The sequence below is a fragment of the Taudactylus pleione genome, unplaced genomic scaffold, assembly GCF_031769625.1.
Source record: "Taudactylus pleione unplaced genomic scaffold, aTauple2 ptg000519l, whole genome shotgun sequence".
Taxonomy (NCBI): domain Eukaryota; kingdom Metazoa; phylum Chordata; class Amphibia; order Anura; family Myobatrachidae; genus Taudactylus; species Taudactylus pleione.
In genome coordinates, this window is record NW_028284921.1 from 3,965,029 (window position 1) to 3,984,081 (window position 19,053).

The 19,053-nt window shown below is 45.0% G+C and overlaps 1 protein-coding gene across 2 annotated transcripts in view; it reads right to left on the reverse strand.

The window, feature by feature from the left end:
- Positions 1–19,053, reverse strand: part of GUF1 (GTP binding elongation factor GUF1) — a 79,777-nt gene that overhangs the window by 46,087 nt on the left and 14,637 nt on the right. For both annotated transcript variants that reach the window (XM_088450579.1, XM_088450580.1), the window contains exons 4-9: positions 16,863–17,011; positions 13,189–13,269; positions 6,220–6,297; positions 5,089–5,172; positions 2,861–2,925; positions 89–292 (exon numbers count right to left, since the gene is read on the reverse strand). In XM_088450579.1, the coding sequence (XP_088306705.1) occupies positions 89–292; positions 2,861–2,925; positions 5,089–5,172; positions 6,220–6,297; positions 13,189–13,269; positions 16,863–17,011 (661 nt within the window). The remainder of the gene's footprint in view (positions 1–88; positions 293–2,860; positions 2,926–5,088; positions 5,173–6,219; positions 6,298–13,188; positions 13,270–16,862; positions 17,012–19,053) is intronic.

Below are 19,053 nucleotides of genomic sequence, written 5' to 3' on the forward strand. Positions count from 1 at the left end.
CACATTTTCTTTTATATGAGATTTTTTTTTCTGTGTTTTCATTTCACTACTGCAAACCATGGGAACTACCAAGAAATATAATACTTACAATTTATCAGTTGGCATTTCTTCAGGAGTCAGGATGCCAACCTCATTGACATCATAGCACTTGCCAGTGTGAACAGACACAATTTTGTTGCCTTTGCACACTTCCCCGCCAAAGAGGGCAATACTGGCTACCACACCTCTGTAGGACTCGAACGTGGAGTCAAAGAGCAGGGCTTTAAAGGGACTTCCTTTTTCGATTTTGGGTCTGAAACAAAAAGAGCGTCAAGCTGGCATCCAATCATTTCACGTTTGACAGCCCCCATTCCCCCATAACAAAACAAATGAACTGAAATACACAGATCATTACACAAGAGAACAACAGTTTATACAGTGAGCTTGTTTCCCTTCATTTAGCACAGGGGTGTAGTAGGTCTGATGTCTGGGAGCCTGCCACTCCGGATATGCTCAACAACATTAGAGTAGGAGATATGCCACTTGTTTTGCCTAATATTTCTGTAGTGTAAATGCATATACAATAACACAAATATCCATACACAAGTATTAAGATTTGGTCCCCTCCATTGGGGAGCCCTTCCCGGACAGGCAACTAAGAACTTGTTGACATAATTGCAACATAATCAATTGTGAATGCATCCCCAGATCTGCCTTTCAGGAGGCGCATCTCTTCTGCGTACTGGACGGTTAGTGCAATACTATGCCGCTTCTGATTGGCTTATTGCTTACTGACCCATCCAGCTGACGGTATTTAAATCATTGTGATCATTAGAACTGCAGCTAGATTATAAAAAGTCACCATCTTTTCACATCAATTGACATGTCTGTTTGTACTGCTGCAGGAAAGAAGATTCCAGTTTGATTTTAAAGGAATAAAACATTTGTGATGGCGTTTGTATTTAATTACATTTATATGTAAAATTATACTTTTGCATTTAATATAACTTTACAGAAACTAAATTTGCGCCAGACCTGTGCTGGGCGTACAAGTTTGAATACAACGCCATAGAGATGTATTGTACACAATATAATATTGTAATGGAGCGTCATACACAAGAGAAGACTACTGGTTTTTAGCTGAATGCATTTTGAGATGTGTCCAAACGCAACAGGATCTGAAAGCCTACCTGTGACCCTTAGCTAGGCACATCTCTACCACCTTGTTTTTTTTAATGCAATATATATTTATTGTGCTTTTTGTAAAATACATTACAATATCACCAAAAACAATATAACAAATCGTGAGATAAAAACCACACTCAGCATAAGCTAAACATAAAGATAAATCCACATTATAACAACAGTGTGCAAAAAATATTCAACATGAAGCAAACAAAATATTAATAACAGACAGAGGTCCAGTACAAATAGAAACAGTACAAAGAAGGGAGGGAGTGTGGTTGAGGGGGATGTGGGTGGGGAGTGTTGGTAAATGGAGATTACAAGCAGAAAGGATTTCTTAGAAAAGGCGGTATTTAAAAGAGCAGTTACATTAGTACAATCGGGGGAGCGATATCTGGGCTCAAACAGCTAAACTTAGGTATTTACTTTAAGACATGAATTCCAGCCATGGGTGCCAAGTGGAGATAAACTCCCGATTCCTCTCCAGGCTCACTCGGAGGTCCTCCATAGACTTGTACAAATCTATACGGACAAACCATTCCTTAAGTGTGGGAGTGGAAGTAGATCGCCAGCGAACCGGGATCACAGCTTTTGCGGCACTATAAAAAAACTTTAGCAGGGACTTTTTATAGGTTGTGAGAGGGCCAGGGTAGGGGACAGAGGGAGTTTCCTCACCCACAATAGACTTAGCAATAGTAATCACATGGTTCCAAAAAGGTCGCAGGAGACTGCAATCACACCAGCCTGTTTCCCTATCACACCTCCAACATTTATCCGGTAGCCCAGGAAACATCTTAGCTAGTGTTAGAGGGCATCTGTATTCAGGGAGACAGAACCTTAAATTGTGTCTCAATCACAGATTAACAAACAGAACTAACAAACGTGTTTTTAAAACTTGTACTCCAGTCACATTGTTCTAAGTGAAGTTGTAGGTCTCGCTCCCAGTCTCTAGCACTTAGGGGGGGGGGGTAGAATACATGTATTCCATAGCACCTCAAGAGGGAATGTACCGGGAGCAAAGGGGCCAGACACATGTCCTCAAAGGGTGTCAAAGGTCTGGAACCAACTGCTCGAACTTCACTTCTCTGTAGAAGATGCTTTAATTGTAAATATCGCCAAATCTCAGATGGGGGAAGAGCCCACTAAGCTTGCATAGCAGGAAAGGAGGATACCCTCCCCCATCCACCAGCTGGCCAACTCGCTGCACTCCATCGCACCTCCAAATGGCAAACGCAGTGCCAACAACACTTGGAGGGGAAGTCAGAGTTACTAAATAGAGGGGTCAGAGGGGAGAATATGGAGGACACACATGATAGCTTCCCGGAGTCTATTCCAACGGGCCAGAGTTCCACCGCCTTGTTTTGATAGTACAGCACTGTATAATTCTACGGTACAGGGTCTCAGACCTGGAATAGCTGCCATATAGGCAATGCTGCTGTTCCCATGCTCACAAGAAAGAAGGAAGTGTAAATAGACAAGAAAGGCAGAAATACAGAGTGGAAGAAAAACAACAGGAGACCAGGACGAGCAGACCACTTTCAGAGCAATAGGACAGGCAAATTGTCTCTGGATGAGGGGATGGGGAGGTGATGTTTGTGTGTGGTCGGGGTATAATGGGAGTGCCAAACAGCCCGCACTCAGATTTTACACCACTGCATATAGAATACGTTCCACCTGCATAGGAATCAGCACTCACGGTGGGAGTTTTCTAACAACTTCTTGAAGAACTGTTTCAACATTTGTTCCAAACTTTGCAGAGATCTATAGAATAAAAAAATATGCAACAACATTTATTCTACAGTATTAGGTCCAATCCCAGACCAATAAGATATCACAAGGCACGTTTCCATTACACTCCTATATCATATGTATAGACAACACAGCAGAAAGTCATGCCTGAAATTTATAATGTGTTTTGTAGAGAAACCTATTAAACAAATCAGCCAATGCCAGCTTTCATGCCTTTGTGCACACGATGCAGTGCAAAATAAAGCAATGACTGTATTCTGTCCCCAGTGTGATTGACTGTATGCCCATAAACATACAAAGAGAAAAATACAGAAGTCTATATGCAGTGGTGAGTAAGAGCGGTACACCAAAGCCTGCATTACAGTTGACTAAATATCCTATAATGGTCCAGATGAGGTTGCTCAGAATGGACAAAGAAAGTAAACTGTATCCAAATTTAAAGCAGCAATCAGTTATAAGGCTGTTTCTTTATACCTGATTGCCGCTTTAAATTTAGCATCACTCACCAAAATCCTAACGGTTCTGTAACCTTGGAACCTATTACATAACCCCATGTAGGACAGCACCAGTGCTATTTAACCAAGGTCATGATTCCGATCTGGACACAATTGCATTTGCAAATATATGCTAATGCCTCAGAAGCATAGGGACGCCCACTGCGGCCTTTTCATATACTGTACGTCCGACGACGTGCAATTACGTAAGCATCAGAAACATTAACGCAGATCGGGCACCCATCGACCTTCTGGGAAAAATCTGACCTGTCTCAAACAGAGCGGTTTTCCTGACATGCATAGGGCTCTCCAGCTGTGAGCAAGATCGCAGTGTCTATATATGCACGCCCTCATAAAACAGTGTTTAAACGCACCCGACACACCTGCATTTCTGTAGCCACCCCGATACCTCCCCCAAACGGCGACTACCTGTCAATCACTTTGTGAGTAATTCCTCCTTATGTCCGAAATCTCAATTTAATCGCTGCGCATGCTCAGTGCGACTTATACGCATGCGCAATGGCGGACAATCGCTCAATCTGCATAAAACAGACTTTACATACAGGGCCTGATTCAGTGCTCGCAAGCGGGTCGATGGTGCCCTAGTGCGCATGCGCACGACAGAGGGAGCTCCGTCATGCACATGCGCGAGACCCGCATATCGACGCCAAGCCGTCGCTATGGGTCTCGCACCAAAGGGGGCGTGCTGTCGATGGTGAGTGACAGCACGCCCCCTTTGGTGGGCGTGCCGGGGGCGTTGCTGCCCAGACGGAGGCGTTCCCATGGGAACGCCTACCGTCTATGTCCGGCCCCACTGACATCACTAGTGATGTCAGTGGGAGTACTTTTGGCTCTGATAGAGCCAAAAGCACTCCTGGGCTTGTGGCTGCGTGACCCTACCGCAGGGTCTTGTCGCAAGACCGATGGTCACGATGGTCTTGACCATCGCGACCATCTTTTTGGCCGCTCGCATAAGCTGTGGGTTGTCACCCACAGCTATGCGAGCGGCCAGGAGGCCGCTCCAATTTTAGGTAGGAGGGCTCTGATTCAGAGCGAGCGCTCTTATCAGAGCGTCCGGCTCTGAATCAGGCCCACAGATCGGACCCTGGCCCCAAGTTAATCCATTCCTGTATCCACATTCTGCGACTTTAGTTGCAAACAACCACATTGCTATGTGTGCCTTAAAAAAGCTGTTCGCTGTGAAACATATGTTGGCGTCTGGCACACTTTGTGTTTATGTTACTTTGTGGTTTTGATAAGAGCTGTCCTTTGCCTTGTGAGGACTTCCAGGTTTATGACCCAGGAGTCCTACTGCACATGCGCGGCCATCGGGGAACTCTGCGTTTAGAACCATTTATAGATGGCGTTGCCTATCAGAAACAGGCTCCAAACAGTTTCACTTCCCGGAGCTTGATATCAAAAGCCCCACAGCTTTCTATGGGGACTGCAGTGCCGCCAGGTAGCAGCGGATATTTCCGATATGCCCTGCGGACCACTTTTATGCATATGGGGTTTGTGGTAAACCCCAGACAACGGCAGTTTTCAAAGGTTTTACCACATTTTTATGGTTGATACATTCCACCCATAATGAGCTACATTTATTCACATCTGTTTGTTTGTTTATGTGTATGAGTAACAGTAAATACTACAGTCCCCTAATAATGGTGGATTGTATACACACCCTGATACAATCACTGGCTGGAATGTCGAACATCTTTTCAATTTGCTTCTCCACTCTCTCAGGGTCCGCATTCTTTAAATCAATCTAAAATCATCATAGGATACTGGTTACTCAACATCTTGGTATAAAAAGAACACTGTGGCAAATGGTTTTAAAAAACCTCAAACACAATTGCAGTTATTTTACAGCATGTCCATCCCCAAACAAATCCCAAAGGAGGGATGAAAAGAGGAGAAAAAACTTCTGAGCAGATGAAACAGACATGGACGCTATGTGGTGCATCTCTGCATATTCAGATCATGTTTTGGAGCAAAGCTTATTAAACAGATGAAGCCACTGCCCGTTTTAATGCGACTATTGTGGCTTCTTTTCATCCCTCCTATTGTGGCCCATACATCAGCAATCATATGTGGCAATTCTGCGTTTTGCAGATGATTGTGTGAAAAAAAATCTGCAATGTGTTCACAGATTGCTGATTCTGTCCAGAATTGGGGAATCAGGTTGTCTAACCTGTTGAATTTCTCCAAACAATCGGGGCTGTAGATTGCTAGTGTGTGGTAACAATCAGCCGATTTGCCGACCATTACTAGGATTTTACTAGTAAAATGGGCATTTTCATGATTTGCAGATCTGATCTTTGGATGAAAAAGATCTGCAATTCACTGAAAAATCTCAGCAATGTATGGTCACATATTGGTGATTGGGGAATATAAGTGCAATTGGCCAGGGTGTCATCGCTCTTAGAAGCGCTTGATAAGATCCATCTTCTTGAATCTGCCAATCGGTTGCTGAGACTGAATTATGATTGCTGGAAGATTACTGTAGAATTTTCAAAAATTCAAATGATCTCTACTATAAATTAGACTGAGACAACGTGAAATAATACTAGATGCCGCATGGAAATGCCCTATTTATGCACTGTACGCACATGGTAACCATATCTAGAAATATGAAGGGTGGGGGAATGGAAAGGAAAGAAAAGCAGTATGAATCATATTTAACTTCATGCTAGACAGACAGCTCAGAGTTATCCTTATTGGAAACGCCATGAATCCAGGTGGTGTATATGGTTTATCGGCTACTAGACTGAAGGTTTGATCATGAGTACGGTTGTGTGTGTGAGCTCTTTACCTTGTTTATGACAGGAATAATTGAAAGCTGTGCTTCAAAGGCGAGGAAGAAGTTTGCCACCGTTTGTGCTTGAATACCCTGGAGGGAAAGAAGAATGAGATGCACAAATATTGAAATATATATATATATATATATATATATATGCATGATACATCAAACCAGGTGAGACAGTAAATAACTTGCCCTCAAGTGTTTTAAAGTACTGTAATGCAGTAATAATTGAAAAAGAGCTGCAAAATTTGAGACTGCCGTCCTAGGATTCAAATAAGAAAAATAAAGCATTTTACGCTGTTATTTGATATGTATTCTCTAGTCTGAGATTTCTTTTTTTCTCAGCTCAAGAAATATCCAATTTATTTTGCAAAATGCTGTATAACCGAACAGGTGGCTTAAACAAATGTGCACACCTATTCCCGTCCAACTGCAACTTGTTTCCCCATTTCCTTCAGAAATTAACAATTGCTTCTCATGCCTTGTTGTTGTTTTGATGAAAACTGGGAGTAAGAGGTGGGTACCAAGCACCAATTTAATAAATGCTAATCATTCCTGGGACCCCCTGTCTTCATGAACCAGTCAGGACACTTCCCCAGTGTTATTACATTTTCCTGGGAGATGTACTGTAATATAGGTATAATGCTTCACCTAAAAAAGCTACAACCACATCAGGATACATTTCCTTGAACCTTGAATCTTATTGATACTTTTTTCCTGATGTTCCCCAAACTCATGATCCCAGAGGAGCCCTTACAGTACTACCTCCCAGGGATGAGCAGGGTTAGACTGGGCTAATTCCTGGTGGGTTCCACTCAATTAGATCACACCCTTTGCAGGAGAAAGGCGGGGTCCTAAAAATCAGAGGGGGGAACGCAGAGCCTTCACTGTCTACAGCTAGGCTGGGCCAACATGTACTGCCTCTGGGATTCGTTGGGCAGGCCAGTCAGCTCTGCTCTGGCATCACATGAAGATTGGGCTCTGTCTGAAGTGTGAGGGACGTAGGCACAGGAGATTTGGAAGCTGGCTTGTTGTGTAATCTGACCTAATAACCGCTAGGACTGGACACACAGTGTATATCAGGAACTGTATCCTGTCACCATAGAGGGGGTAAGCTCCATTATTGAACGTATTGTGTACTAACAGTAATGTCTGGCTTTTTTTTTTGTTAAGTGTTTTAAAAGTTACATGCGTGCAAGTGTGAGTGTGTTGTTATATACTGAATGTTTATGTAATTCTATGAGACTGCCGATCAACCATTTTTCAGGATGGGGGTTAGAGGGACACTTTATTTTAACATCTGTAATGTGTTTTATTTCATTTGTGGATATTTGGGACAGTACCTGGCCGTTAACCAGTGGCACAGTGTGTCAGGATGTGTATGTGCGGCTGCACAGGGTGAGTAGTGCTATTAGTGTGACAGGTCTCCTGTGTGTATGCTGTATGTGTCAGGATGAGTGTGTGAGTAGTGCTATTAGTGTGACATGTCTCCTGTGTGTATACTGTATGTGTCAGGATGAGTATGTGAGGCTGAACAGGGCAAGCACTGCTACTAGTGTGACATGTCTCCTAGGGTGAGCAGTGCTACTAGTGTGTCAGGATGAGTGTGTGAGCAGTGCTACTAGTGTGACATGTCTCCTGTGTGTATACTGTATGTGTCAGGATGAGTGTGTGAGCAGTGCTATTAGTGTGACACGTCTCCTGTGTGTATGCTGTATGTGTCAGGATGAGCATGCGAGGCTGCACAGGGTGAGCAGCGCTACTAGTGTGACATGTCTCCTGTGTGTATACTGTACGTGTCAGGATGAGTATGCGAGGCTGCACAGGGTGAGCAGTGCTACTAGTGTGACATGTCTCCTGTGTGTATACTGTATGTGTTAGGATGAATGTGTGAGGCTGCACAGGGTGGGTAGTGCTATTAGTGTGACATGTCTCCTGTGTGTATACTGTATGTGTCAGGATGAATGTGTGAGGCTGCACAGGGTGGGTAGTGCTATTAGTGTGACATGTCTCCTGTGTGTATACTGTATGTGTCAGGATGAGTATGTAAGGCTGCACAGGGTGAGCAGTGCTACTAGTGTGATGTCTCCTGTGTGTATACTGTATGTGTTAGGATGAGTGTGTGAGGCTGCACAGGGTGAGCAGTGCTACTAGTGTGACATGCCTCCTGTGTGTATACTGTATGTGTCAGGATGAGTGTGTGAGGCTGCACAGGGTGAGCAATGCTATTAGTGTGACATATCTCCTGTGTGTATACTGTATGTGTCAGGATGAGTGTGTGAGGCTGCACAGGGGGGATGCAGTTAGGAAGCCGACGGTCGAAATGCCGACCGCCGGCTTCCCAACTGTCAAATCCCGGCAGGGGTCTAATGATAGACGTCGAAATCCTGACGCCTATCATTATGCCTACGCCGGGAGACTGTCGCCCGGCATAGCGAAAGAAGGTAAGCCAGGCGGCGGGCGCGGACAGCTGCGAGAAGGGGGAGAGGGGGAAGGAGGGTTAGGTTAGGGGCTCCTGGGGGGGACTCATGGTTAGGCACCCCCCCGGGAGGGTTAGGTTTAGGCTGCTGGGAGGGGGGGGGGGGGTTAGGTTTGGGCACCCCTAAAGGAGGGTTAGGGGGGGGGGGGGCAGAGGGTTAGAAATAGTTAATTTAATTACCTTGTCAGGATCTTCACTGCTGGTCTTCCAGCGTTGTGATTTGAACCGCCGGACGTAGGTCCGACGGTAAATCATACTGATTCCAAGCACACGGTGAGCAGTGCTACTAGTGTGACATGTCTCCTGTGTGTATACTGTGTGTGTCAGTATGAGTATGTGAGGCTGCACAGGGTGAGCAGTGCTACTAGTGTAGTGTGTGTATATTGTATGTGTCAGGATGAGCGTGTGAGCAGTGCTACTAGTGTCCTGTGTGTATACTGTATGTGTCAGGATGAGCGTGTGAGCAGTGCTACTAGTGTCCTGTGTGTATACTGTATGTGTCAGGATGAGTGTGTGAGCAGTGCTACTAGTGTGACTTGTCTCCTGTGTGTATACTGTATGTGTCAGGATGAGTATGTGAGGCTGCACGGGGGGATGAAGTTAGGAAGCAGACGGTCGATATGCCGACCGCTGGCTTCCTGACTGTCAAATCCTGGCAGGGGTCTAATGATAGGCGTTGAAATCCCGACGCCTATCATTATGCCTACGCCGGGAGTCTGACGCCTGGCATACCGAAAGATGGTAAGCCAGGTGGCGGGCACGGACAGTACCACGGAGGTGGAAGGAGAGTTTGGTTAGGGGTTCCGCGGGGACTTAGGGTCAGGTAAACCCCTGAGTGGCTTTGGAGTTAAGCTAGGGGAACAGGGGGTTAGGCACCTCCGGGGGGAGGTTAGGGTTAGGCACCCCCCCCCCCCCCCCCAGGGGTGTTAGGTTTAGGTTGCGGGGAGGGTTAGAAATAGTTAATTTACTTACCTTGTCGGGATCTTCACTGCCGGTCTTCCGGCATCAGGTTTTGACCCCCGGACTTAGGTCAGACGGTAAATCATACTGATTCCACGCACAGGGTGAGCAGGTCTACTAGTGTGACATTTCTCCTGTGTGTATACTGTATGTGTCAGGATGACTGTGTGAGCAGGTCTACCAGTGTGACATTTCTCCTGTGTGTATACTGTATGTGTCAGGATGAGTATGTGAGGCTGAATAGGGCAAGCAGTGCTACTAGTGTGACATGTCTCCTAGGGTGAGCAGTGCTACTAGTGTGTCAGGATGAGTGTGTGAGCAGTGCTACTAGTGTGACATGTCTCCTGTGTGTATACTGTATATGTCAGGATGACTGTGTGAGCAGTGCTACTAGTGTGACATTTCTCCTGTGTGTATACTGTATGTGTCAGGATGACTGTGTGAGGCTGAACAGGGCAAGCACTGCTACTAGTGTGATGTCTCCTGTGTGTATACTGTATGTGTTAGGATGAGTATGTGAGGCTGAACAGGGCAAGCAGTGCTACTAGTGTGACATGTCTCCTAGGGTGAGCAGTGTGTGAGTGTGTGAGCAGTGCTACTAGTGTGACAGGTCTCCTGTGTGTATACTGTATGTGTGGGTGTGTGAGCAGTGCTACTAGTGTGTCAGGATGAGTGTGTGAGCAGTGCTACTAGTGTGTCAGGATGAGTGTGTGAGCAGTGCTACTAGTGTTGAGAAAATACCCAGAGACAGGAAGGATAAAGTTAAACACCTGCAGCAGGTGAAAGAGAGGTGTAGCCAACCTCACAGAAGTGTGATACCTTTATTATATATTTTTTTCAAATTGTATTTGGGGAAGCAAGACACCTTCGCTAAAGGCATTTGACCAAAGCAGCCTTTGGCGCAATTGTTGAACACCATTAATTATATATTTAACCTCACAGAAGTAATCGGTTAACAAAAAAACTGCGCTGGTGTGTACCTTTGCAGATGGATATATAATATAAACCAGAATTATTCCATCAAAACACATTATTTTATTTAATTTATCATATATTCAATATATACCATGTAAAAGTATCACATTACAAAAAATATATTAACAAAATAAAATACAAATAAAATAAACACCTACATATACAAATAACAATAAAAATATGAGTCCACTTAAAATAATGTAGCGGCAATTGATTTCAATGTAACCATATACAGTATCATAAAACGTGCTATAAATGACACTTAGAGCCGATTTGAATTAGGTGTGAAAAGTCGCGATTGACGAAAAGCATTGGCCGATGCAAAGTTTTTGCCTGATTCGTCAGTTTTGATGCGATCTATTCACATACTTTCTCAATGCGCACTCCTGCTTTCCGCCATATTCAATTGCAAAACACGTGAAAACGCATGTTGGCGAAAACTGCGAAACTAGCGAATAGTACATCATATTTTGGGGACACAAGTCTGTACCCCATAAAAAGCCTAAACGACACTGGAAATCAATATAGAAGTGTTATTAGTAGCCCTAATAAAATTATTTTGGGTTCTTAAATTGAGTCAAATGGCTGTTATATGCATATTTGTATAAGTGTTTAAAAATGATATAAAGCAGTTTCTTTTGGAAAAAATAATAGTTGTAGATAAATTGGGGGTACATTAAAATGTGTGCTAGTATATTTTTGTGGCTATAAAGTGCATTTTTTAAAAATTGTTCAAAATACACCTTCTGTAGCCACCTGCAAACCTAAAAACACCTTTCCCATCCATACAGCCCCCCAAAGTACCTGACCCAGTACTTTAAACCCATTTTCCTACACTTTTTAAATTTTCTTTCCAAAAATGACATGTCATTATTTGGGGGAATTTAGCCGATTACATTTTTTTTATTGCCTAATTAGTCACTAGGGGGGTCCAAAGGGTTCTGAACCAAGTCCCCACATTTTTAGCCAAAAATAAGGATTTTGCAAATTTTTTCACCTGCCTCAGAGGTGGTAAAAACTTTTTGCCGGTTTCTGCCTATGGAGTTTTCGCACGTGCGAAAACTCAGGGAATTGAATAGCACAATACGCTGGTATGTGTGAAAAGATTGCATCGGCAATCGCTTTTTGCCACACGGGACTTTTCGCACCTAATTGAATTTGCCCTTAGTAACATAGTTCATACAACACCATGTAGCTGTGCAGCCCAAATCTCTTATGAATATAGAGAGCACAAGAATTAAGAAGAGAATACAGTAGCAACGGCTGGCTCCTGAATTAATGGCTGTTATTAATAATCAGCTTTTTTTTTTTTCAAAAACAACAGTCACCCAAAAGCCATGGTTTTCCCTGTATCTCCTGAGGCTTGGAGCCGGCTGTAGGTAACCGCAAATTGCAGGCGAACGCTGAGCAGCCCTTAGAGACCCACCAGTCAGTGACTCCTTTGGCAGCGTATACACGACAGCTTCTTAATTCTGAGTGTTATTACTACCTATTATTTTGTACACAGTGTGGTTACGGTTTACACGTTTATTTAGCGTGTAAGATGCCTTTTGTACCCTTGCTATTGTGTTCTTACTGCGTGATCCCTGAACCCATAAAGCAACCAGGGTACCTTGCGGGAGCTGTAGCTACTGCCTTTCTTAAGGTAGTGACTTATATACATAGTCAATAAGGAGAGGGGACTGACCAGTTCCAATTATGAAAATGTTTTTATATGATAAACTCACGTTACATACAGGGTCGACGTTTTGGTCTTAGGACCTTAGTCAAGACAGCCAAGCTTCTTCACAACATATTACAAGATCACCAGGAACTAAAACACTCCTTATGGAGCTCCTTAAATACCCACATAACCAACGAAGGAATTACCAAAAATTAGAATAAATGATCAGCACCTGCCGCTCGTTGATGTCACTTCTGGTGTAAACATAGTATGTAAAGGCAATGGTAAGTGGCGTCACTGTACTGTGATGTTTTGGAAATGCCCAGACCTGCATTAGTTGTAATCTGACATCTCGTGAGTCAGTTTGAACACCGACCAGGCTGCTCATGGCAAGGCGACGTGAATTATTGGAGTTTGAACGTGGCACCATAGTGGATGCCTGACGGATGGGACATTTAATTTCCGAAGTTGTGCAGACATTCAATATTCCTTGATCACGTGTGTACTGGGAACAATTGAAAAAACAACTGAATCTCTCCCTTTGAGCTTGAAGTAGGAGATTGCGTGCCATGCTGACCCCAAAGCTGCACAGCACTGTGTTACTTACAGCAACCAAGTTATACAATATGACTACAAAGGAGGCCAGACATTGCTGTATCGTCTAAGCCATAGGCTCCAACGTTTTAAGTATATCCATGCTTAGTATATGTGACTTATATTAGTACGAGGTACCTCAGTTAATTTAATTTACCCATCTGGACTCAATCATGGATATGGTTAAAACCATTGGTCTGACCTAAAAGGTCACAGGTACCAAGTTGCATTAACGAAAATGTATATTTGATCCTCATATATATATGGAAAAATTCTAATCTGAACATGGAATTTCCCTGAAAATTACCTCATTTGCATCAACCACCAGCAGGACACCTTGACAAGCAGATAGAGACCTTGAAACTTCATAGCTAAAATCTACATGACCCTAGAGGAATAGAAATAACACTTTAGGTCATACACAGTAAATACTATATACTGGCTAAAATGCATTGAAGATACTGTACTTCCATTTTTTACTAGTTATAGCTATTTATAATAAAATATAAGAATGCAACTTATTTTTATCAAAAGTATACCAAAGTGCAACAAACCAATACTGTAACGAACAGAGCGTATTCATGGAGCAGTCAAAGGGGGTCGCGTGCTTATAGACCATACATTATATGTCATAGCAGAGACATACAGAGATGGAAGTCATTTATCCAGGTACAAGGACATTAGAGAATATATGCTGTATATGCTATAGAATAAACAGAGGTTGTAGGAATTGGTTTCTAAAAACAAAGCTCAGAAAGGGAACATAGGAGCTTGCTAAATGTTGAAAAATACTGAACCAATTGCCTGGCACGGTAGCATGGGATGCAACCACAGGCAGGTGGGCTTTCCCTGCACGGTCACTTCCCATGCGACCCCAGGCTCTGCTCCTCTTCTGGCCGACATCACGTGTGTTTTCTGCGTCCCAGAATGCCTTGCAATCGGCATTCTGTAGGGGGAGTTTTGAGTGCAGCAAAAGTGTTTGGAGGGGAACTGAAGTACACCTATCAGCATTGGATCAACGATCACTACAGAGCACACTCAGAGTGGGCTAATGTGTGATCATCAGCCCGTCCGAGTGCTGCTTGTTGCTCAAAGGGGACTGATCGGTCCACTCTGAGCTGCCTGTCACAACACGCGCCGCTGTGCTCTGCCCTCCATACTGTAAATGGGAGGATGAGATGTCTTCTCCGACGGATCTAAGGTCACTGGGTTGGTGGTGGAGTCATACTACAAAGCAAACAGGAATATGCCACAGAGGTGGGGGGATAATATCAGGAACCATCGACGTTGCAGGGAAAGCAGGGGGGAGGTCTATAAAAATGAATAAGAAATTATAAAGGATTGGGGGGGGTGATGCTAAAAAAGTCTTAAGGACTATAGGGTGGTGGCAGACCACCATATTTAATATGCTCCTAAATAGGTCTTATTTACCTAATTAAATTATAAAAAGAAACAATTTGAGACATATAAAAAAAAATATTCGCCAGTTAGGTGGTTAAGAAATTGACGTTGTAAGTTTACCCCAAATGCAGTATAAAACAAACACTGGTTGAAGAGCATTACACTGGAATAAAAGGGGAAAAATTGAATGAGTGGACCAAGAGTATGCTTAGTGGTGATGTTCAAAGTGGTAACAGGGCATTTTTATGCTTTGTGTTATTCCCATGGTCCCCCTTCCCCAGAACATTTGACATCATCATGTCATAAAAGGTTGTCGGGTCGGGAACAGCCAGATAGCAGGGGAGAGTCACCACTGAGCACCTCTTCAGGCTGCATGGTACCGTTCTAGACCAAGTGGATCCCAGGGCAAGAATTTCCTTTGGCATCCCCCCCCCCAATGACTCCATAGCCACACACACACTGCCCCATAGCCTCACAAATACACACTGCTCTCCATAACCACACACACATGCTGTCCCCCCATAACCTCACACTGCTCCCACACACAGCCTCCCTCACACAGCGCATTGCTCCCCCCACACACAGATCACTCTGCCCCGACACAGGCCCCGATTACAGATCACATTGCTCCACACAGCCCCCCTCAAAAAAAACACTGCCCCCTTCACAGGTCACACTGCCATCTAACACAGCACCCACCCTCATAGATCAAGCTACTCCCTCATAAATACTGCTTTCCCCCCCCTCACATATCACACTGCCTTCCCCCCACTCATAAATCACGCTGTCCCTCCTTTCCAGATCACACCACCCTGAGCCCACACGCAGCCCCCTCTTTACAGATCACACTGCTGCCCCCACATACAGCAGCCCACCCACCCTCTCGCTCAGAGCTCACCACACACTGCCTTCCCCTCACACCTCCTTGAGGTGCTGACGTCGTCCTCTCCTCACACAACAGTGGCGCATTGGGGGCGATGTAAGAAGTTCAGAAGCGGTATCAGCGCACGTTATGTGTGCTGATACCGCTTCTACCCCATGTACAGTATGATCGGAGGTTTGGTGGTAAATGACAGGGACGCTAGGCGCCCCTGTCATTATCGGCGCTGCTATCTATAAGATAGCAGTGCCGATAGCCTGGGCCATGTATGAACGGTCAGATCACCTGACCGTTCGGCCCGCTCTAGCTATCGCAATCGAGGTAGATGTACTGTAGCGGCACTTACCGTGCCGCTATATCACTTCCTGCTTCTCCTCTTTACCGAGGCGAAGCAGGAAGCATTACCGATGAGATGTATAAACATCTCATCGGCCAGAGAGGGGGAGCGAAAACCCCCCTCCGGTGCTACCTGCTAGAGACCGCAGCGCATCAGCCTAGTGCTGATGGGCTGTGTCTCAGTCCCAACCGGCTCCACTGAGTATGCGTGGGATCTCATAAGTATCGCGTGATCCCCGCGCGCAGCCTGGGCCGGCAGCCGCCGCAGCAGGGACAGCGCTGTCCCTGCTGTGGGCATAGGGCAGCGCCAGGCTGTAGCTGTCGATAGCGGGTTAAGCATTCAGGCGATCTGACCGTTCATACATGGCCCAGGCTATCGGCGCTGCTATCTTGTAGATAGCAGCGCCGATAATAACAGGTGTGCATAGCGCCCCTGTCATTTACTGCCAAACCCCCGATCATACATTGGGGAGAAGCGGTATCAGCGCACATAACGTGCGCTAATACCGCTTCTGAGCTTCTTACATCTCCCCCTGTGAGCCTGTGAGGAGGAAAAGGAATTACTGTTTCACCGCTCATGGGGGGAGATGTATGAAGCTCAGAAGCGGTATCAGCGCACTGAAATTGGTGTGAACCCGCAGAACATGGGTGTTAATGTGACTGCAGTGGGCGTGCAGTCGCAACCAAAGTACAGTAAGGGTGTAATCTGGGTGTGTAGTCTCAGGTTGAGCTGAAAAGTAGCAAACAGCCTCCTGTAGGGGTCAGATCTGATGCAAGTGTAAAGGATGAGAGTGATGATGTGAAGATACTAATGATAAGTGTGTCTGATTAGTCGCAACTGTGAAAAACGGCCATTCATTCAAATGTAGCAAAACAGCAGGAGCGGTATGTAAAAGAGTTACTTTACACTGCAAGTAACACCCGCTTTTCAGAAATAAAGATTGATTCATGTACAGTTAAGGAATGGGGAGCCTGCAAGAGAAAAAGAAAAAAGAATAATATCTTACGCTCCAAGCCACTTGAGTACTTGTTAGGTGCACTGTCCGTTCATTAACTTAAATATATTTCCATTGTGGGCTGTGATGTTTACCATTTTGTGTACTGTCCGTGAAGCCATTCCTACAATCGGAATAGAGTCTTATCTCATCCCTGTACAGTACTACTCAGCCTAGGGGAGGGAGTCACAGCTCCAGATTCTCAAATGCGAGTGCAAATTAGGACGCAGAGATGTGACAAGAACAAAAAATTGCAAAATGTGATTAAGATTCAGCCCCTGAATAAGGCTCTCAGTGATCACTGTTTGTAGATAACAAGCACAGAACAGCAGGAATTATTTACTCTAATCAGCTTTGTAATAAACTTACCGGTGTATCGATTAAGTTTAAGAGATATTTTTTTCCTTCAAAAGTGTAAAAAAGTGATGCGGTCTGAGCTTTGACTGTAATTCCTCTCTCTCTTTCTACCTGTAGCTTATCCAGCACTTGCTTATTGGAGGATGCTTTCGGAATACACCCTGAGAGAAAGAAACAAGATGGATGTATGAATGTTGTCATGGAAATAGGGCCAGATTCAGACTATCACTGTATGATAATTCCTGCAGGAGGCTGCTTCTGAAAGAAAAAGACGCGTCCTGCTGGCATTGCAGAACCCAGTGTTACATCCGAGATGTAGCAACAGGTGACCGACCGCAGGCACTGTCCTGCTGAGTAAGGCTAAACTTACACGGAACTGCTCAGCCAGGGCCAGATAATTTGAGTCAAAAGACTCAGGACCTCATTCAGAGTCGGTCGAAGCGGCCGCACGGTCGTACGGAAAAAGGGGCCAGATATGCAAATGATTCCCTCGCAAGTTGCGTCCCTAAGTTTGGATCGGTAGTTGACCGACCAAGGGGAGGAAGCGGTTGGAAGACAAAAAAATACGCCCCCTTCTCGTACGCATTGCACGTCATCTCCGGGCATATAAGGATTAATCGAGACCATGAGGAACCATCGGAACTGGTCGCAGAGTTTAAGGTTGACCATACCCTCTCTTAAGCTCTACGATCATGTCAGTGTAAAAATCTCCCAGGTCACATGTGCCATGACGCTACTTTGTTAATTATGCACTCCCATAATCCATATGCACTCCCATAAAACGCCGTTCGCATAATCAGGCACGCCTGCGTTCGGATCTCCACTCCCCCGTTTTCAAGCACCTTCCCCTGTTACCACCCACAAACGCCTCCATCTGTCACTCAAACTACCGACCTGGCTGTGTTCAAGGAGAGAGAAATTTCTGATCGTAGCGGCTAGTTTGCGCACGCGCATTGCGAACTTTACGCATGCGCAGTATAGCGAACATCGGTGGCGTACGACCGTGCGGCCGCAACAACCGACTCTGATTGAGGTCCTCAGACCCTGGCCTGGCCGCACCTACAAAACGGGGACGCCACGCCTACGTTTTTGTAGACCGGACTCAGTCGCCACCCTCGCTCCCCAAACACAGCAGCATGGCAATCTCACTGTGGCTGTTGGGCACTGCAAGATAGATAGCAGATTAGGGTCTGCACCTGTGTAGTGTGACCACTGCGCATACGCAGTTCAAAATCATTGTGATAATGCGAAAACATTGCAATCCCGTGATAGTCTGAATCCTGCCCCTAGTGTATTGCACACCACAATCATTCCACATGAATTTGTCAGCAGTCTCACACCACTGCTCTGTAAATGGAAACCCTGCCCCTTATATAGCTACTAAATCAGGACTTCTTGCTTATTTCCTATCCCATCCTTATATTATGACCAAGCTGTGTTCAGTGAAACATATGTCAGCAGTAGGATTAAAACAGGAGGATTGAACCTCTTTGCTATATACACACATGGGTGCTGTCAACTCACATTCTTTTGTGTATCCAGAGTACTGGAATTTGTATACCTTCCCTTTTGTAATTTCAGAAGCCAGCTCACCCCAGCCACGGTTTTGGTCTGCCCCTGATGATCATCACTATCACCATTTGGGGTGTGATCACCTCTAGGGGGGGGGGGGGGGAGATGTACTAAACCTTCAACAGATAAAAGGGGAGAAGTTGCCCAAAGCAGCCAATCAGCTTCTGACATTTTATAGACTGTGCTAGATAAGGGATAGCTAGAAGCTGATTGGTTGCTATGGCAACTTCCCCACTTTCTCTCTTGAAGGTGTAATACAGATTGTGTCCACATACATCTGTCCTCCGTGCGCTAGAAGTCGCACCACACAATGCGTAAGCTCAGTATGTTTCGGTAGTGCAGAGATTCTTTTTGTGCGACTTTTTACCTTCAAATGAGTCTTATTTACACAGCGATGCAAATAGATAGCACAAGCAGCTTCCGCTGATTAAAATTATATACCCACAGAACAGAGGCATGCTGCATATCATTTTAAATCAGCAGAAGCTGCTTGTGCTATCTATTCGCATCTTTGTGCGAATAAGACTCATTTGAAGGTAAAAAGACGCAGGAAGAGACGCTCGGCGCTACCGAGTCACGCTACGGCATGGCGCTACTAGACGGGCTGTTTAACTCGCCAGGAGGCTAGATG